The 20,963-nt window shown below is 38.3% G+C and overlaps 1 protein-coding gene and 1 long non-coding RNA gene across 2 annotated transcripts in view; one reads left to right on the top strand and one right to left on the bottom strand.

Annotated features, from left to right (window-relative positions):
* Nucleotides 1-174: 174 nt before the first annotated feature.
* Nucleotides 175-16,240, bottom strand: LOC130216311 (myosin heavy chain, fast skeletal muscle-like). The gene is made up of 41 exons (XM_056448206.1): nt 16,222-16,240; nt 15,993-16,034; nt 15,323-15,535; nt 15,099-15,242; nt 14,863-15,019; nt 14,660-14,687; nt 13,839-13,953; nt 13,666-13,758; nt 13,493-13,556; nt 13,304-13,402; nt 13,098-13,201; nt 11,601-11,739; nt 11,400-11,518; nt 11,135-11,284; nt 10,892-11,062; nt 10,507-10,813; nt 10,313-10,383; nt 10,145-10,232; nt 9,948-10,065; nt 9,709-9,832; nt 9,480-9,616; nt 9,151-9,406; nt 8,824-9,066; nt 8,569-8,745; nt 8,347-8,492; nt 8,161-8,251; nt 7,334-7,723; nt 6,865-6,991; nt 6,618-6,736; nt 6,335-6,531; nt 6,071-6,254; nt 5,817-5,982; nt 5,611-5,735; nt 5,174-5,482; nt 3,292-3,495; nt 3,079-3,204; nt 2,678-2,848; nt 2,490-2,594; nt 2,307-2,402; nt 2,086-2,217; nt 175-295 (listed from the first exon to the last, which is right to left on the bottom strand). The coding sequence occupies exons 3-41, from the start codon at nt 15,521-15,523 to the stop codon at nt 275-277; spliced, it is 5,814 nt and encodes a 1,937-aa protein (XP_056304181.1). The 5' UTR covers nt 15,524-15,535; nt 15,993-16,034; nt 16,222-16,240; the 3' UTR covers nt 175-274.
* A 1,770-nt stretch (nt 16,241-18,010) lies between these two features.
* The window catches only part of LOC130216315 (uncharacterized), a 54,316-nt gene continuing 51,363 nt past the window's right edge, over nt 18,011-20,963 (top strand). Inside the window, exon 1 of the long non-coding RNA XR_008835786.1 lies at nt 18,011-18,290. This is a non-coding gene — a long non-coding RNA (uncharacterized LOC130216315). The remainder of the gene's footprint in view (nt 18,291-20,963) is intronic.

Below are 20,963 nucleotides of genomic sequence, written 5' to 3'. Positions count from 1 at the left end.
ATAAGTTGTCGGTTCATTCCACTGTGGCGACCCCTGATCAATAAGAGGACTAAGCCGAAAAGAAAATGAATGAATGTTAATTTGCTGTTTTAAATCGTAACCACTATGCATCGTTTGCAGACGTGTCATGCTGTATGATGGAGCTCTTTCTTAATCACAAAAACACAACAGAAGGAAGTTTACAGATGTGCATTTATTGTCGCTAACTGCGTACTGACATTTCACAAGTGGTTCATATTATATGATGACTTGCGGCGTGTCTGGATTCTGACCCTTATTCAGCAACTTCTTTACCCTGAAAACAAGAAGACGTTAAAGTCACTGAGGGAAATCTGTGTGTGTGTTTAATGCACAGTTCTCGTGCAGAGTTTGGGTCTGTCTCTTAACACTCCTACTTTCTGGAAGGCTGAACTCACACAGCATAACTGAAAGATTTCACATGCGCAAGACTGGAATTAAAAGACTAAATCTTAATGTTTTTCTGACTAAAGCTGCATGGACAGACGCTTTCACACATACTTTGCACAAAGAATATGGATGAAAGTGGAGCATCAGGATAGAAAGGTAACCTGACTTTCTTTAAGAAAAATTGTCTGAATGTGGTTTTATGAGCATTATTGTGCAGCATTTGAACACTTGCATTGCAAACGTCCCAACTTTGTACAGTAGATTATTAGCAATCTAGTCTAATCTATGTAATGTCTATTAGCCCTATTGCACTTTGTAGAGTGGATTCCAATATTGTTTTTGTACATTCATTACTTATCTAGCTTATTATTGTATTCATTTTTTGCTTTTCTCTGTAATCCTTTCTTCATCATATTATTAACTGTAAATGTGTACTGAGTAACACACACTTCTCTGCATACTAAATCTGAAACCCTAGCAAGCAGGAGCTGTAATGGCTGCTGTCCATATTAATCATTAGGAACCACGTTAAAAGTGGATGAAGACAGAAGCAAAACCTTTCCAAAACCCCTTTATTTACTGTTCCTCACTGGTGGAATGATCTTCCCATTCCCATTTAAATGACCTCTAAAAACTAAACTCTTCCACGAATACCTAAGCACGTAAAAAACACCATTTTGCCTTCTTGCTCTAAATCTTAATTCTCTGAGCACAAACAGTTCCTCTGTATAATTAGCGCTTGTGCCTCTTGTTGAGTTTCTGAATGCCTCCACAATTGTAAGTCGCTTTGGACAAAAGCGTCTGCTAAATGACTAAATGTAAATGTAAAGATCTGGGCTGCATTTCAGAAGGTCAGGAGTACAACGGCTTTAATCCACAATCCATTTTCTAAATAGATGTTTTAGACCTTAACGTGAAAGATCCATCCATGCGAGTTAATTTATATATTTTTAAATGCCCTTTAGACTGATTTTAAATTGAAATGCCATTGTTATTTTCTGTCTGGTCAAGTATGCAGATCTCTTTCTCTTATATTCGTAGACTTTTATGCCTCATTCCCAGTGTCTACTCAGCAACACAATCCACACCCTACATCACCTGCGTATGGACAAACACATTCAAGGAAGCCTAACTTAAACCTGAAAACTACTTTAGGACAAGAAGATGAGTGGACAGTGATGTCTGTCTTGAAAACACTCAGTGATCAATGGCTGGATTAAACCTGAACCCAATCTGGATGCAGGTAAGAGTGATTAGCTGATCACTGTTGATCTAAGAACCAACACACAATGTATATATTATGGTGTAGCATATTTTACAGCGTGTTTGTTGTTTCCTTTTGTCTGTTTGTGATTTGTATCTTTGTTTTAATTATAATAAATTACATTCTGACTTTTTAAACAAAATGCCAATCCTTTTATAAATGGTCAGTCTTATTGCAGCCCTAATTTAGAGCTTTGTGTACATAAGCTTGAATTGCCATCTTTTGTCATGAATTCTGTTAACCCTGTTTCAAGTTTTAGTAATGTGTTTCCCAAACCTTCAACAGAAGACGAGATTTTATCAAAACAGTCAGCAAACAGTGAGAGTGAGTAACTATAGTCTAAATTGACTTTGTATTGTGTGGCTGTTGCAGTGATCAACATTGGTATTGTGGTAGCACAGGTTGGATGGTACCTTTCCTGCATCACGGCTTTTGGCTCTCAGCTTGTTGACCTGGGACTCAGCGATATCAGCGCGCTCCTGAGCCTCTTCCATCTCATGCTGCACCTTCCTGTACCTGGACAGGTGAGTGTTGGCCTGCTCCTCCTGTTGGGATTACACAAGATATCCATCCACATTTATCTGCCATTTTATCAAAACCTCACACTGAAGGAGGCATTGGATATTAGACTTACAGCTTCTTCAGCCTGGCGCTTGTAGGCCTTCACTTTCAGCTGCAGCTTGTCCACCAGATCCTGCAGGCGAGTCACGTTCTTCTTGTCTTCCTCGGTCTGTCAGTGTAAATATTGTTAGTAGCCTTAAACCGTGTATATTACAAACTGTGTAGTGTAACATTTCAAATTCCTGTGCTGTTTTACCTGGTAGGTGAGCTCCTTCACTCTTCTCTCATATTTGCGCACTCCTTTTACAGCATCTGCACCTCGTCTTTGTTCAGCTTCAACTTCACTCTCCAACTCACGAACCTTTGAGAAAGTAGAGAATAATTGTCAAAACTGGTCTAGACTTTAAATCTAATAACCAATTGTTCTTACGTGGTCAACCTTACCCTGGACTCCAGTTTCTGAAGCTGTTTCTTTCCACCCTTCATGGCCAAATTCTCCGCCTCATCCAACCGGTGCTGCAGGTCTTTGACAGTCACCTCAAGGTTCTTCTTCATCCTCTCCAGGTGAGCGCTGGTGTCCTGCTCCTTCTTCAGCTCCTCAGCCATCATGGCAGCCTGAAATATCAGCCAGCAAAGTTTCAAAAATCAGAATATGTAGAAGAACCTTCCATGAAGCTTTCATTTATTAAAATATTGAGCAGTACTTTAGAACCAGCCTAATAAAGATTTGGGACAGTTAATAGAATTGTCACTGGGTCAATTAAGCCATGATTTACATTGATTCCTGAACATGGTGCTAAACAAATATTAAAATTAAAACATAGCAACAGAATGTAAACACTCACATCAGTGATGGCCTTCTTGGCCTTCTCCTCTGCATTTCTGGCCTCCTGAACTGAATCTTCCACCTCACCTTGAATTTGGACCAGATCAGCCTCAAGCTTCTTCTTGGTGTTAATAAGACTTGTATTCTGCAAGTTATAAACAGTTTTAGTATGTGCCTGTTTTCAAATAGCCTTGCATATGTTTTTAAATGCATTTGTGATGAGTTTCTGTACTTGTGAGTGCAGCAGTCCCACACGCTCACTGGCATCCACCAGCTCCTGCTCTGCCACTTTGCGGCCTCTCTCTGTTTGCTCCAGTGCGGCTCTCAGCTCCTCAATCTCTGCTTGCATCAGGTTATTCCTGCGCTCCACCATGGCCACCTGCTCCTTCATGTCCTCTTGTCCTCTGAGAGCTTCATCAAGGTGGAGTTGGGCATCCTGTGATAAGATTTTTTCTTTGTAAGTTGTGTCATATTCATTTAAAATGTAAATTTAAATGTCCTTGTGTTGAGTTCTCATTTGTTCTTGTGCCATGTGGGGATATTTCTATTGTTTGTAAATGTAAATAGCAAGGGGTGTCCAGTAGCCAGCTACTAGTATAAAATCAGTGTAGGCCACTGATGTTCAGAAGAAGCATTGAAGTATTAAAAGAGGACAGCTGCATGCAAGTCGTTTGATTTGTTTTGGTTTTCTTTTTTTGTAATTGTTTTCCTGCATTTATCACGTGACTTTTTAAAAAAAAAATCTACCATGTGGCAAAACACATTCTAACAGGTCACCCTAATACCTGTCAACTAGACCCCATCCCATCTCATCTTCTTCAAGCTACCTCCCCTTTTGTTGTACCTGCACAATATAAATAACACATCTCTTCACTATGGCTTATTTACCGCTGCATTTAAGCAGGCTCAAAACCTTCAAGGTAACTCAAGGTAAGTCATTCTGGGTGTCTTGGAGAGGTGTCCAATTTGCTAAATCTTGTGACTGGGGTGCCTCAGGACACTGTTCTAGGGCCACTTCTCTTTTTCTTCTACATGACATCACTTAACTCTGTCATTCAGAAACATGGCTTTTCCCACCATTGCTATGCTGATGACACAACTCTATGTCTCATTCCAGCTGGACGACCCAACAAACACTGCATGAATATCAGCATATCTGACAGATATCTCTAGCTAGATGAAGGGCCATCAAAAACTGAACTGCTGGTAATACCAGCCTCCCCAACACTTCACCATCCAGCTGGGCACCTCGACCTTCACTCTCTCCAGGACCATTAAGCACCTAGGAGTGGTTTTTGATTTTACTTATACAAAAACAAAACTGAAGTAATTGCATTTGGGAACAGAGATGAGGTTCACAAGGTGAATCTGTACCTTGGCTCTATGGGTCAAACCACATTGCTGCAGTTGTCCAATCCAGCACATTTGCTCTATATAACATTAGGAATCTTAGACTCTTTCTATCTGAACATGCTGCTCAACTGCTTGTCCAGTCTCTTATTCTGTCTAGGCTAGATTATAGCTATGCTCTCTTGGCCTCCCAACCAACAACATCAAACCTCTGCAGCTGATCCAGGGTGATTTTCAATTAACCTAAAAGAGTTCATGTCACACCTTTATTTATCGAACTACACTGGTTGCATTTCGCTGATTGGATCAAATTTAAGGCACTGTCATTTGCCTATAAAACAACCACTGGTTCTGCAACCCCTTTTCCTGAATCCTCATGCTGGCTTATGTGCTTATGTGCCCAACAGAGCTTTGTGCTCTGCTACCAAACATCGCTTTGTGGTTCCATCCCACAGGATCACAAATTGATTGAAAGGACTTTTTACCTTAAACTTCCCATCCTGGTAGAATAAATTGCTTAAATCCACTCGGACAGCTGAGTCTCTGGCCATCTTTAAGAAACATCTGAGAACTGTTCATCACTTATAAAATAATAGCATGTACTTGTTATTCATTTACTCTTTTTCCTATTTTTTTCTACTTGTTTATTTTTTTAGCTAATATAATGATGACCTGAAGTGTTTCTATTATCCTCATCTGTGCGTTGCTTTGGATGAAAGCATCTGCTAAATTACTAAATGTAAATTTCTTCTTTGCAAAGATACCTTGAGTTGGCCTTGGACGTTCCTGAGCTGTTTCTGGGCCTCAGCAGCCTGGCGGTTGGCATGACTCAGCTGGATCTCCATCTCATTCAGATCTCCCTCCATCTTCTTTTTGACTCTCAGGGCATCATTTCTGCTCCTGATCTCAGAGTCCAGAGTGCTCTGCATGGAATCGATCACTCTTTGGCTGTTCCTCTTGATCTGTTCCATCTCTTCATCCTTCTCAGCAAGCTTCCTGTCAATCTCACTCTTCACCTGGTTCAGCTCCAGCTGCACACGCAGAATCTTGGACTCCTCATGCTCCAGGGTGCCCTGATGGATAGTAGTATTAGTATTAATTTAATCAGGATTAATACCTGGGAATAGTTATGAGTTATGTTAACCATGATAAAATATTAATCTTTCATTGTTATTGATTTGATAGTGTTTAGCAACAATACCTCGGCTTCTTCAAGTGCCGTCTGGATCTCTGCTTTCTCAGACTCCACTGTCTTCTTGGCTTTCTCTAACTCATGAATTGTTTTTCCAGTTTCTCCAATCTGCTCAGTGAGGTCAGAAATCTCCTCTGAAAGAATTAAAATTCAGAATTGTAAAACGTCTTTCTAAGGCAATGTTTTGCTGGTATAAAAATAAAAGTGGCATTTACGTTGCAGATTCTTGTTCTCCCTCTTCAGGGTCTCAAGCTGGTCCAGAGCTTCTTCATAAGAGTTCTTCATTTTGAAAATCTCAGTGCTGAGAGAACGAGCTTCTTTCTGAGCACCTTCTAGTTCAGCCTGGCCTTCCTCATACTTCTGCTTCCACTCTGCTAGGACCTGATGATGTGGGCATATGTGGGCATTGTTAATTAGCAGGGTCCACAGTTCAGGGTTTAGGATTATAGAGGTTTCACTTCTTTCTTACCTTGTCAAAGTTTCTCTGCTTCTTGTCAAGGTTAGCAGCCAATGCATTTGCTCTCTCCACATCAATCATGAGGTCCTCTACTTCACCCTGCAGTCTCTGTTTTGTTTTCTCCAGCGATGCACACTTGGAGTTCACTGCCTCAATGGATTCTTCAGCATCCTGCAGACGCTGAGCCAGCTTTTTCCTATAAAACATAAAATAAATTGAAGCCAAATATGTCAAATTAAATTAGAAATAGTGAAGACTTTTGTTTGCTTTGTTTACTTGGATTCCTCAAGCTCCTCCGTACGCTGGATGGCATCAGTCTCATATTTGGTTCTCCATTGTGCCACCTCACTGTTGGCCTTAGACATTCCACGCTGGAGTTCACCTTTGGCCTCTTGCTCTTCCTCAAACTGCTCTCTGAGCAAATCACAGTCATGGCGGGCAGACTGAACCGCATGGGCCAGAGCATTCTTGGCCTTGAAGTCAAAAGATAAAAGATTTCCTTTAATTATGCACAGCCATGTAAATATTTGTTTACAAGAGTTGTTTTGTAGTTACAAACCTTAACTTCTTCTTCAATATGTCTTTTGAGTTCCTCAATTTGCTGAGTGTAAGCTTGTTTGCCTCTTGTCAGTTGAGAAACAAGAGCTTCTTTCTCCTCCATTTGACGTCCAAATTCCCCTAGCATGAGAATGCATAATTTATGTGTCACAACGGACTTGTGTGATAACATTATGCTTTTTTACATTGTAGAATTATATGCTATCATGTACTATTGTGTGCATGATATATTCACTTAATTGACATACCGTTTTCAGTTTGCAGCCTTGCTTTCTGTGCACTTGTATCATTAAGCTGGCGTACAAGCTCATCATTCTTGGTTTTTAGCTCACTTGCTTGGTCTTCTAATGTCCGACATATCTTCTCAAGGTTTGTCTATGAATGAAGAAATGTTCAAAATACCTTTAAAAGACTTCCTGCCATCAACCAGTAAGTGCTGAGTTATGACAAAACGCATACATGTGCAAACACTTATATTTAGCAGTCTACATGTGTTTGTTGACTCTTTACAAATCTGTGTGGCAATTTTATTAGATAGACATTGCTGAATAAATTTATAAGCTGTTTATTTTGCATTTTGCGCCTTTAATATTTTAGGGTAGTAATGATAAAAATAAAAATGTAAAACAACTGTTAAATAGTAAAAAGTTCTATAGTAAGCTAAGTGTAAATATTTAAATGGCTTTAAAACTAAAAACAAAATTGCCAAGAGTATACCTTTGCTTTAGCCACAGCCTCCATGTTGCTTGACAAGTCATCAATCTCCATCTTATATTCACTCTTTTCCTTCTCCAGCTTCTGCTTGACCCGCTGGAGGTTGTCGATCTGTTCTCCGAGTTCAGCCACACTGTCTGCCTGCTTCTTTCGGAGAGCTGCAGCCGTAGCTTCATGCTGCAAGGTGGACTCTTCCAGATCACGACGCAGCTTCTGGAATTCTGCTTCACGCTTCTTGTTCATCTCAATCTGGGCAGCAGTGGCACCTCCAGCTTCCTCAAGCCTCTCACTGATCTCTTCAAGTTCCCTGGAGAGATCGGCTCTCTGCTTCTCCACTTTAGCACGAGCAGCTCGCTCAGCCTCAATTTCCTCTTCCAGCTCCTCAATACGGGCCTAAATGTGGAAATTTAGTTTTTACATTTGTAAAATGGATTTATGGCAGCACAGTGGCTCAGTGACTGTCGCTGGCTCAGTTTGCATGTTTTCTCCTTGTCTGCGTAGGCTTTCTCTGGGTGCTCCGGTTTGTCTCACTGTCCAAATACCTGAGGTTTAGGTGAACTGGATAAACTAACCTGACCATAGTGTAAAAGAGTGTGTGTGAATGAGAGTATACATGTTTTCCAGCACTGCTGTTCATGAGTTAGTGTACTCTCAGTGCTGAGTTGCAACTGGAAGGGCATCCTTCACACTAAATATGCCGCAATTCATTACACTGAGGCGACCTCTAAAAAATCAGGTATTAAGCCGAAAGAATGTGAGTGAGTAATATGGATTGTATTCCATTATACTACTTCATAGTTTTACATAGAATAAATGAGTGTTAATGTTACCTGAAGTTCTTTGATCTTCTTCTGTAGCTGTGCTCCCAAAGACTGTTCATCCTCAATCTTGCTGAGGAACTGGCTTATTTCAAAGTCCTTCCTGTTTTTAAAGTATACATTTTTTTTTTGTAAAAATTCGCAAAATATATAATTTTTGTAAATAGTATAGTTGTGTATAGGCTGCAGTCCACTCACTTCTTGATCTTCTCCTCTGATTGCTGCTTGTCGTTCTCCAGGTCCATTATGGACTCTTGGGCCAGTTTCAGATCACCCTCAAGCTTCCTCTTGGCTCTCTCAAGGTCCATACGGAGCTTTTTCTCTTGCTCCAGTGAGCCCTCAAGCTGTTGTTACAGAAACCAGAACATTAAAATTTGGTATTGTGTACACGAGTAATTAAAGTTATGTTAAACATCTTACATCATCCACTTGCTGCTCAAGCTTGCTCTTAGATTTAGTCAGAGTGTTGACTTTGTCTTCCTCTGCCTGAAGGTCATCAAGGGTCTGCTGATGTGCCTCTTGGAGGGCTTTCTTCTCTTTGGTCAGCTTGGCAATGCTCTCATCCTGAGAGGCCATCTCCTCTGTCAGGTTTTTCACCTAAGGGGAAACATTGCTTAAGGTTTTATTCTCAAGAAACTGAACACAACAGTGTAAAGATGTGCAAATAATGTTGACCTTATTTTCTGTTGCATGTTTCTCCTTCTCCACTTTGGCTAAAGTGAGCTCCAGGTCATCAATGTCTTTCTTCAGCTCGGAGCATTCGTCCTCCAGTTTCCTCTTCTTGGCTGTCAGTTCAGCATTGATTTCCTCCTCATCTTCCAGCCTCTCGCTTGTCTCTTTGAGTTTAGCCTCGAGCTGGATCTTGCTTTTGATGAGACCTTCACATCTCTCCTCAGCATCAGAGAGGTTTTCACTTTCCTGATCATTCAGATGGATACAGTTATTGACTTATGTTCATAGTTGTTGGTTCCATTTAAAATAAAATAAAATTTAAATACTCACCGATGCTACTGCTAGTTGAAGGTCATTTTTCTCCTGAAGAAGTGACACCATTTTCTCCTCAAGCTCCTTCTTTTTAGCCAATGCCTTTGCGAGATCTTCTTTCATTTTCTCAAAGTTCTCCTTCATGGCTGCCATTTCTTTCTCAGTCTCTGCACTCTTCAGAAGAGGCTTGATCTTGAAGTAAAGCTTCATCCATGGCCAATGTTTGACATTCATGAATGAGCGGATGTTGTATTGGATGGAATAAATCGCTTCTCTGTGTGAGATAATATCATTGCATCAGTTTATATTACTCTGTCATATCAAACAGTTTAGTATGTTTATTGTACCTCCTCTCCATCATTTTGACGAACTCCTTTCTCATGACATATCCACGGCACAAAGCTTGAGTCATGGTAACCAGCGTTGCTAGTTTTTCGTCTCTCATCTCCTCAAGAGTACCCAGCAGACCAGCTTTGAAGAACACCTACCAGAGAATTTAGTGGTGTTTATTGGTATGTAATGGAGGTTATTCTTCTTTGTGTAGACTTGAGCTTAAACATTTGTTGTGTAGTTTACCTTGGTGTGTCCAAACTTGTATTGAGTGTGGTCAACATCAATAGAGCCCAAGAGTTTCTCCGAAGCCTTTTTGTTGTCGATGAATTGTCCCTCAGGAATGACACTAGCATTCAATACTTTGTATCTGAAGAACATTCAGTGAGAGTCATGTTGTAAAAATACTAAATCCTATTCATCAGATGTTGACGAATATTTAGTGCATCATCTTTAAATTAGAGGTAGTAAAAGAGTGTCATTACCGCTGCTTGAAGTCACCGTAGAGGATTCTGCTGGGGAAACCCTTCCTGCAGATTCTGATACCTTCCAGCACACCGTTACACCTGAGCTGGTGGATAACCAGGAAGTTCTCCATCAGACCTGAATAAAAGATATTCTTTTAGTTCCATAAATATTCTCAGAACTGTGATGCATTGGAGCTATTAGAGATCACATGTACCTGGAGTCTTGGACTCATTAGGAATCAAGCAGCGCACAAAGTGAGGGTGAGTGCTCCTCAGGTTAGTCATCAGCTTACCCAAGTTCTCCTGTGGAAGTGTTTGCATTAGTCCCGTCTTTAATTACCAATGAATTTCACATCCTTCATCAGAAGTGAGAATCTGATTACCCTGAACAGTGCAGACACAGTCTGGAAGGAGCCACCCTTCTTCTTGCCTCCTTTCTTTCCTCCACCTTCAGCTATTTTAAGATAAAGATTTTATATTTAACCTTGTTTAGTTCTAGAATGTTTTCAATAAATGTACTTTTGTAATGTCTTGGAACTAAAATGCCAAGGAACTCAAAAAATGCAGATGGTTGTACCTTCAGCTCCTGCATGAGCAGCATAAAGAAAGGATAACAGTTTGACCGATGACTTTTGGTAGAGTTGCACAACAGAGTCGTTCAGGGGATCCTTGTTCTTATCCAGCCAGCCAACAATGTTGTAGTCCACAGTGCCGGCGTAGTGCACTAGAGAGAAGTGAGCCTCTGCCTTACCTTTGGCAGGCTTGGGCTTTTGGAAAGCTGAACTTTTGCCCAGATGCTGGTCATGCAGCTTGTTTTTAAAGCTTGTGTCTGTGGCCTTGGGGAACATGCACTCCTCTTCAAGGATGGAGAAGATGCCCATTGGCTGTTGAAGAAGTATTCACCCTCATTATCAAGTAGTCACAATGTGAATAGGCATTTAAGTTGCTGAATGTACTCTTACCTTCTCAATGAGCTCAATGCAGGCAGCCAAGTCCATACCGAAGTCAATGAACTCCCATTCAATGCCTTCTTTCTTGTACTCCTCTTGCTCCAGAACAAACATGTGGTGGTTGAAGAACTGTTGCAGTTTCTCATTTGTGAAGTTGATGCAAAGCTGCTCCAAGCTGTTGAACTGGTAATAGAGCAGAGGCAGGTTCTTACTATGTTCTATGTTTTACTGTGGATATAAAAGGCTGATGCTTACATCAAAGATCTCAAACCCAGCAATGTCCAGCACACCAATGAAGAACTGTCTGGGCTGCTTTGTGTCCAACATCTCATTGATACGGACGACCATCCACAAGAACATTTTCTCATAGACAGACTTGCAGAGAGCTGAAACTGCGTTGTTCACCTGAGAAGTTCAAGAGTCAGTTTAATTGATATTAGTTTTTACCTTCTCTTAAATACTGTGATGGTCAGTTGGATGCTTCTAGATGTATTCATATATTAAGCAGGTAAGTGATCACCTGTGGGACTGTCTGGCCTTTGGTCACCATCTCATTTCCGACCTTCACTCTGGGGTAACACAGAGCTTTCAGCATGTCAGCAGAGTTGAGGCCCATGAGGTAGGCGATTTTATCAGCCACTAAGGAAGAACAGATTTACACATTATTGTCATTGATGAAGCCAATGTTGGCATGCTATTATGTGCTTCTGTCATGTCTTACCCTCAGTGCCATCAGGTTCGGCCTGCTCCTCTCTCTGCTTCTGTTTGAACTTCATGCCCCCATGATGCATCACAGCACCGGTCAGCTTGTAGATGGCGATTTTCTCATCAGCAGTGAACCCCAGAATGTCAATGGCAGTCTGTTTTACACAAAAAAGAACCAAAAGAGAAGTGTTTTAAATCATGTCATGTAGTATTCAGTGTATGCTTATTTTTTTCCGATGTGAGAGTAAATTGTACATAATCTGAAAATAATATTGCTATATCGTGAGTTTTTATGAGTAATTTAAAAAGGTAATATCAAAGTAGTTTTTGAGCTTGGACAACAGACGCTAAGTGTAGGCTCACTCTTGTTTACATGAGTTTAATCAGAATACATTTCCAAAATCCATTACAATCTAAATAAGTAGGTGTAACACTATTTTGATGGTGTCTTTAACACATTTTGTTAATTTTAAGTTACATTGTAACTACATACTAACTAATACTCAGTAGAGTGTCAGTGGACTGAAAGGTTGAGGAAAAGAGTTAGGGTCAGTGTAAGTTGACATGTACAAGAAAAAAAATTTTACAGTCAGGAGAATGTCTGTTGGTGGAGCAGTGTCAGCAGCTTATAAACAGTCTACTAATACTCTAATGAAAATTAGTTGACATGTAGTTGCAATGTAACTAATCGTCAATAAAATGTGAAAATAGTGACACACTTAGTTTGGAAACATGCATTCATGTTCAATGTTTTTCTCACTGCTATTAAATTTTGTGAGCATGTGGCATCTATTTACAATCTAACTTAAAATTAACAAAATGTGTTAAAGGTACCAGAAAATAGAGCTCAACAACTCCCTAAACCTCTTTCACTATAAAACTTAACCTCTTTCACTCTGGCATAGATTTTTTTTACAAAATGAGTGTCTTCTCTATTCACTCAAGAGTACATGGCACATCATTTTTTTATGCTTTTTGTTGACATTACTATAGAATTTTAGTTGTTTTCCTATGAGTTTTGTACATTAGAGAATTATGTTACATCTAATGTTGATAAACAGTGTTTATTTCATGACTTTAATTTTATGCGTGTTACCATACTAGTGATTAGTAGCTGTGTGAATGACCTTCTATAGCACCTTCTATACACTGATACACTGTTCTACTTGTGGGAAAAGTTGTTTGTGATGAGCGTTGGTTCATTATGTAACTTTCTCATCACCGTCTGCGTATGGCTGTGTTAGCGTGTCTAACTGTTTAACAAAAGATGTGTAGATGTTGGTAATTCAAAATACTGACATATTACATCTAGAAATTAATGAAATACAGTAGTTTGCTGTAAAAATGAGACATTACTTTTACGGTTTGTATCGTATTTTTAACGGTAAAATACTGGCAACCACAGCTGCCATTTTTTTACTGTAAATTTTACTGACTTTTTTTTACAGTGTATTAAATATTGTACCATTCACGCACAAGTCTACTACTACTAAGAGATCTTTTGTCCACATACATCTGTGGCAATGAACTCCTCCACATCATTGATGCTCTTGACAGTGACTTCACCCTGGCTGATCATTGGATAGTCAAAAGGGTTGGTGGTGATGAGCAGGGCCTCTGTGAAGAATTGATGTGCAGCATATGTTAAAATATAATCAAGTAGAACAGTTTTCTCAAGAAAACAAAGACCTAAAACACACAATCCTGTAGGTTTCTCACCGAGCAGCTCTGGCTTGTGTCCAGTCATGAGCTGGTAGAAGATGTGGTAACTCCTCTCAGCAGACAGCTGGAATGTTACTCTTGACTTTTCCAGCAGATCTTTTAGAGATAGTAATGGTAAGACATTAGTCTTGATTAACAGATGTGCTTGTAAATTAGCATATGTGGCTTACAACATTGTTGACTCACAAGTTTCAATATCAGCTGAGGCCAGCTTTCCAGTTGTTGCAAAGTGAATCCTGATGAATTTACCCTATAAATTGAAATATTTAGAGCATAAAGGAATTAAAGAGGAAGAGTTAAAGATATAAATTGAAGAGTTAAATTTGTGTAACGCCTATTATTTGATTGCAGCAACTTACAAAACGAGAGGAGTTGTCGTTCCTCACAGTCTTGGCATTACCATAAGCCTCCAGCAGAGGGTTGGCAGCAATGATCTGATCCTCCAGTGACCCCTGGTGAGTTAGGTTAAAATTATGTAGAATAACTTTTGTCCCTTTGCTTTGGATTATATTTTATTGTTTAGTTCTTTCACCTGCATTTTGCCTGGGACAGGTTCTTGCTTCTTTGCTCCTCCAGACACAGCAATTGTTGCAAAGTACTGAATGACACGTTTGGTGTTGACAGTCTTTCCTGCACCAGATTCTCCACTGTAAAGATGTTTTAAAAGTAGAAAATAAAATAATGATTTGGATTTGCTCTTTCAGCTTTCACTTAAAAAAAAACTATAATCTTCAGGCATTGCATTTATATGGCTACAAGAAATGTACAACTATTTAAATGTCAGGGCAGCTTAAAGTAGATAATAATAAGCCTTAATTATTCAAATAGTGGAAGATTCCAGCAAGTCCGGCAGACAGGAGAGTTGAATGCTGGTGTTGTTCAGTGTAGTATAAATTTAAAGTTAACTTCATTTTATTTAGATCAGTGTAGTGCAAGTGTCAGTATAGTCATGCACATACTTGAAATTCATGCTCTGCATTTTACTTATCCAGATGCGCACACACAGCAATAAGTAGTGAGTACTCTGTCAGTACTAAGACTCAAACCTGTGACCTTTGGATCAAAAGTTAGACTCTAACCATTAGGCCATGACTGCCCTTTATACTTTGCAAGTGGCAAATTGTATGTGCGTGCATCATATTAGCAGTGTGCTCTAGGCTTTGTTTGAATACATACAGGATTGTCAGTGAGCAACTGTCTTTTTGTATCTTGTCTTTCCCAGTATATGCACTAAAACAGTGCTTTTAGATTTGCATGTTCACAGGATGTGCATTCACCAGTAAAAGTCCTGGTGGAAAACATGTTACTCTTAATAGGCTGAAGTGTTAGTGGTTACCCAAAAACATAACTTACGTAATCAGGATAGACTGATTCTCCCTGTCTGAAACAATTTAAAAGTGAAATATTAAGTGGAACCTCTAAATAAGTACATTTTAATTATTTAACAAGCTTTTATACAGACAAAAAACAACATAATGGCACAAAATTAGAACTAACTCAAAGACATTTAAAAAATTAGATTACAAATTCAATTAGAAATGTATAATTCCACTCACCAGTGAGCATGAACTGGTAGGCGTTGTCAGAGATGGAGAAGATGTGAGGTGGGGCTTCAATCCTCTTCTTGCCTCTGTATCCAGTCACAACGACTGAGTCGTACACTGGGAGCCACTTGTATGGATTGACAGTGACGCAGAACAAGCCAGAGTAGGTCTGAAACAGAGATTGACAGTCCAGTTTTACAGTGCTGCCACCCCATCCCAGGAATAAAATAAGATTCACAGAGACTTACATAGATCATCCATGCTGCGTAACGCTCTTTGAGGTTATACAACACAGCAGGCTCATTGAGGTGGGTCATCATGGCCATGTCCTCAATTTTGTCAAACTTGGGAGGATTCATGGGGAAGATTTCATCTTCTTTTACCGTGACGGTCTGAAATGAACATTCAGATTTTCTGTACACACTGCTGCAAAGTACTTTTCAGAACTTGATATTTTATCTGGGATGCTTACTTTCCCACTGTGCGTTTTGACAGTAGCTTTGCCACCCTCTTTACTCTGAAGAGTACCCTTCAGGTACATCTCATCTGCATCAATCACAAAGTACGCTGTTTTGGCATCAAAAGGAGTGTTCTGAGCCTCTATTCTCTCTCTTTCCGGCTTCCGGAGGTAAATGGCCGCCGGGCCGAAACACTCCATTTCTCCATCCCCCATGGTTGCGGTTTACTGCAACAGAATAGAATGTGGTGAGGGTCATTCAATCTGATAACGTTCACTCGAGTGAACACATTTAATGCAGATTTGCTTTATTTATTTTAGCAACATCCTTTCTACTGTTTATTTAGAGCTGTGACATGACTTGAAAGAGTTTGTGACTAATTGGTAAGTCTAGACAATTTGTTCATGGCAATAGAGCAATGTGTTATTATAATCAAGCTTCAAACCTGCTTCTTGCCTCATGAGATTTTTCTTTCCCTTTAAATTTACATTTTAATATAAAGGGGGTCTAAGAAGTATATTCATTTACCATCAATAATATACACACAGACTCAAAAATGTGTTACTCTAGTCAACTAAAATTGTCCATCAGAATTGTGTTGTCTTTCTTTTCTAAAATTAAAACCACTGAATTTATGAATTATGAATAATATGTATCATCAATATATAATCACAAGTTCAATACCTGCTGTTGTTTCCAGGAAGATTGTTTCAGAGGTAGAGGATGCTAAGAGAAAGGCAAACGTTCCTCAGCATCAATAACGACTTTAATATACAGTGCATAGCGACAATATAGATTTTTAGGTATGGTACCTACAGTAATTATCATGTGTCAGGGTTAGCAACGAAAAGGCAAAACATTAGAATGTGATATGTGGTTAATAGTAGGAGAACCTGATGAACAACTCACCCACCTTTGAGTTCCAGTCAGTCCTTAGAGGAGCCTGAAGCAGCTTCTTATATAGGCAGAATAATGTTCACTCAGCAAAAAGCACTCGCTGTATTTGGTCATGTGTTCTTAGCTTCATTTCGACAGGAATTTTTGCAACTTTGTTAAATTTAATAATTTTCCAACACATGATATAGATATGCTATTATAATACTCTAATTAATAGCTCAGGTGTAATTATTTGGTTTTGTAAATTGGAAATACTGTTTTAGAGAACACATAGTGCAGATAATGAGCTAAGACAATGACAATGAACTATTCACTGAGACGAGCTGATAGGTGATTTTCAAATAAATATTTGTGAATAAGCTAACAAAACTGTGATTAACAATTGCACTTGATGTATTTATGGGTGTCACTTGTGATCAAGCGTCTTAACCTTGAAATAAAGTTGCCATGTTAAGGGTATCGGTTACTGAAGTTCAGACATTGTTTGCGTCTTATGGCGAGCATAATCTTCTTCAAGTGCTTTGGCACAACAGTAAAGCCCAGTTTAGCTGTGGAGAAGCTCTCAAATGTCACTGGGATACTGTTCCCAGAGGCCTTAGAAGCTTTTCGTGTGATACAGCAGCAAATCTGGGCACAACAGTTGTCATTCTGTGAACTTGTGTTTATAGTGACACCTCAGCTAAAGGCTGGCAGAATAAAGCCATGTAGCTGTGCTATAGACAAACCTGTGGAAAGATATGAGTTGGTTTGTGTTGGGTGAAATGATTCCGGTTTGCTTTTCAAGCACTTTCAAAAAATCAGCAGAACACTATTGTCAGGAACAATAAGTCAAAGTTGGATGAAAAAAAGGTACAAGTCAAGGTCTATCTCAGCTCTTTAGTACCTTTTACGTCAATTATTATTTGTAGTAGTCTTTTTAGACATCCTGGTCAGATGAATACAGTGTTATGGCATTGTTCTGAATTAAGCTCGTTAATGTGATTGATTAGTTTGAAGTAAATGCCAGCTGTGTTTATATATATATACACATCATTGTTTCAGATTTACCCACTACTAATGGCTGTGCTTGTTTATTGGGCTGCAGGTGTCTGTTAATCTGTGATGTTGTCAATCTCAGTCAGTTATAGTCACTACAGGCAGAAAAAATGTTTGTTTAGTGCTTTTCAAAGTTTACATGGTGTTATTGCATCTTTATACTTTATATTTATATTGCCTTAGTTCTTTACCATCGTGCTGGATGGTGTGCATCACTGATACAGGTGATGCTCTGTATTTAGATCTACCTGATATGTGTAGTGTTTTGTGGCCATGATACAGTCTCTACATCTGAGGATTTGAAGCCTCTGCAGTTTAAACTTGTTTTTTCTAATTAACAGATTTGAATGCAAGTCATTTTATTCTCAGTTGGAGACGGATCAGTGTGTGATTATTGGATGATTAAATCCAAGTGATTTAATTAAATCTCTCATTCTGAGCAGTAATGAAAGAACAAATGCACGAAGGCAGGGTGAACGGTCCCTCTAATTTCAGCCATGTGACTGACCTTGGACCCTGCCCCTGTCTATTTGCTTAGCCTTGCAAGGACAATGCAGTGAGTCCAACAGGCTTTACTAATACATTTGCAATGATGGCAGGAGGCTGTGGAATGCTAGGGCCTTGGCACCTATAAGATGGAAACATGTGGTCAATAAAATTCTGAGGCATCTTTACCCTAAGGATGGGCATATTAGGACTTTACACAAATATAGCTGGTCGGTCAGCTATGCCATCAGGGCTTTGCTATTTGTCAGGAAAGGTCATGTGCGTTATTGTGGTGTCAAGTTGAAAGCTTTGATATCAGACAGTCATTTGCTTTAATCTACACCGTCTCAGTCACCCATACCTACAAGAATACTGTAGGAAAGTGTTGATTCTTTTGTTCTTCAACTGTTGTGTGTTTGTTTGTTTGTTTGCAACAGACGACTCTTTATCAATTAGCAGGTTCTTTCATTCAGCAATTGGTGCGCAGGTGGGCTGTTCTCGCTTTGATGATTTCGTCTTGGCTCTTGTTGAGATTCAACAATAGGACACATCTGAACCGTCCAGGTAAAGTTTCTTTGAAAAATGTACGATTATTTGCATTTGCAATTGATAGTCTGAACATTTTCAGGCCCTTTGGATGCCTTGGACGCAAGTGAGAGTTAAATCTTTAGAGAGAGAATTTATGGAGATCAAGTCCAGGTTGGTGTCTATTCATGTAATCAAAATGTATCTAATATTTTTATAAGAAATATTAGATATATTTATCTTGCAGTTTGTGCATCTGTTACCAAAACAGGTTCGTATTGTACTATTTTCTAAATTTAACTTTCTTAATTTAATGATTTTTTAGTGTCAAGGGAGACAACAATTACAATACAGAATTATTGTAAAAATTGTCTTAAAAATACACTTTTGTAGCTGTAGCTGTACAAAACTGAATACTATCCACTACCAAGAAAATGAAGACAGTACATTACAAAAACAGTCATTGTTAAGTATAAAAAAATTAAATAGTAATAAACAATGGTGACTTTGCATAATTACATTGGATTTAACAACATTGAAATATACTACATATCTATTTTAAAATAGTTAATTGCCAGAGGACAATTTTTCTTCCACTTCATAAAGGCTTTTTTAGTTTTAAAGAGAAAGTCAGGGTTTTGATTTTCCAATTTTCTATTACAATTGCTTTATTTTCTTCTGAAGTTGGAGGGTAAGGTTTAAGCAATTTATAGCAATAGCCTTTTTAGCTGCAACCAGGAATAATCTTCATAAACACCTGTCTTGTGCAAATCTAACATTTCCGAGATTTTTTATTTTTACACAAAGATTATTCAACGTTGTTATGATATAAAGAAAAAAAATCATGCATCTTGTTGTAGCCAGGTTGTATATTCGCTAGTAATCTGTATATTGTGGATGAATTTTGAAGAATTTTTTTGCTGAAATTTTTAATGTTGAATAACAAAATGTCTCGTCATTTAGATTTCTTTTGTTGTAGATACTTTCACTGCTGATTTCTTTTTTTTTAATTAGTTACATACAGCAATTAACATGACCCAATCAATAGCACACTTAAATAATTTTATTAAGTAACTTATAAGAACCTTGTAACTCTATTAAAATTTATGTTACTTACAGTTAACTTATCAATATCTTGTCAAATTTACTTAATGTTTAAGCTAACACTCCTGACTAAATCAAGTAAAAGTTAATTAATTGTCTTTAATTTTGAGTTTTTAAAAATGTGTTAACTTTATTAAAAAACAATTGAACACAAGAGCAAATTTACTCTCAAATTGGCTGAACTGGCTCTCTGAGTGACGCATCTGGCATTAATGCTCATCTTAAAAATGCCAAGACCCAAAGCATGAGTGCTACTCTTCTGGAAGGTGGTAACCTTAAAACAAACAAACAAACAAAAAAAACGTACTCAAAACTCGTTTTAATCTTGAATTTAAACACCTAAACTTCCCATGCAAAGCATGCTGGGAGCTACGCATCAATTACAACATATTCATTATTAAAATGTACTTAATATTTAAATATCACAAGTAAATTAATTTTAATATTAACTCGTTCCACTCATTTCATTTATTAAATCAAGGAAATGTATACATTTTAAATATTTTACCTAAGAAATTCTAGTTATTCTTGACATTTACTATTACAAAATTATGACAGTATATTATTAGATTTTACCACACCAAAGAGTGATATTTTCATTGAATAATGTGGTGACAGAGCTGCTCTTTAGTGAATTAAACTGAACTAAACCATCAGTAAACTAAACAGAACAAAATCAGCATGTTGTGGAACTGAATGTGCTCTGTGAACAGAACTTGTTTCTCCCTGATAAAACTTAATTTCTGATTTGCTTGTTTTCTCTGTAAAACGGTTTAGACACAAGACAAATTAACACTGTTAAACTGTATTTCTGATTAATTTTAGCTAACATATAAACTGCGTTCCAGTTTTTGCTCTTTTTAATGATCTAAGCTCAAAGTCTAAAGCGCATGTCACAAACGCATTCAGAGCGTGTTAGAATCTACTATTTTAAGGATGAAAAAAATATGATCTGTGCCCGGTGCATGGTCTAAAAGGGTTGTGCTTATTTTCTTGATGAGTTCTGGGTGTGTTTTGAGCATAGCGTGCATTAACCCGATCAGAGTCTCATCTCCCATTCCCTTTAAGAGTCAGTTGCGTCGCTCCATGGCGCATTTGCTATTTACATGATGGACTATGTAAGTGGAAAAACAACATTAAACAGAGCATCTCCAGCGCGAGCATAAAGAATGAGCCTCTCCTTCATTCAGCCTCTTTACTTTCGCTTTACTTTACTTTTACACTTTACGTTACTCCTTTACTCTGGTGGAGTGAGGAAATAGTGGAAACTCACTCCACTGAACACATCCATTATCCACATATTTAATTTCCTTTGTTAAGCGCTAAGATTTGTTTCAAAACTATTTCTAAATTCAGTTCTAATCTCCAGCAAATGAATAAATGAACAATAATAATGAAGAGTTATATGCAAACACATGTCCTGTTGCCCCATATGGTGATGCAGGTGGACAAATCAAATAGAAATTTTAAACCAATATTAATATGCATTTAATAAATTCTACTAATAATAATATTATACGCATAGAAATTGTCATGAATAAACTGACTACAACAGAGCTGGATTTCAAAGCCACACGAGGTGAAGAATAATAATATATTATAATAATA

The sequence above is a fragment of the Danio aesculapii genome, chromosome 22, assembly GCF_903798145.1.
Source record: "Danio aesculapii chromosome 22, fDanAes4.1, whole genome shotgun sequence".
NCBI classification, from domain to species: domain Eukaryota; kingdom Metazoa; phylum Chordata; class Actinopteri; order Cypriniformes; family Danionidae; genus Danio; species Danio aesculapii.
The sequence above is the reverse complement of the archived record's forward strand: the minus strand, read 5'-3'. Positions and strand labels throughout refer to the sequence as shown.

Bases quoted from the DNA above. Each gene is read 5' to 3' on its own strand.
- LOC130216311 (XM_056448206.1), bottom strand. From the start codon at position 15,523: ATGGGGGATGGAGAAATGGAGTGTTTCGGCCCGGCGGCCATTTACCTC. The intron at 13,954-14,659 runs GTAAGTTATGTT...ACATCTTTACAG, and splicing joins AATCAGTCTATCCTGATTAC to TGGAGAATCTGGTGCAGGAA. The intron at 10,814-10,891 runs GTAAGAGTACAT...CTTCTTCAACAG, and splicing joins GCATTGAGCTCATTGAGAAG to CCAATGGGCATCTTCTCCAT.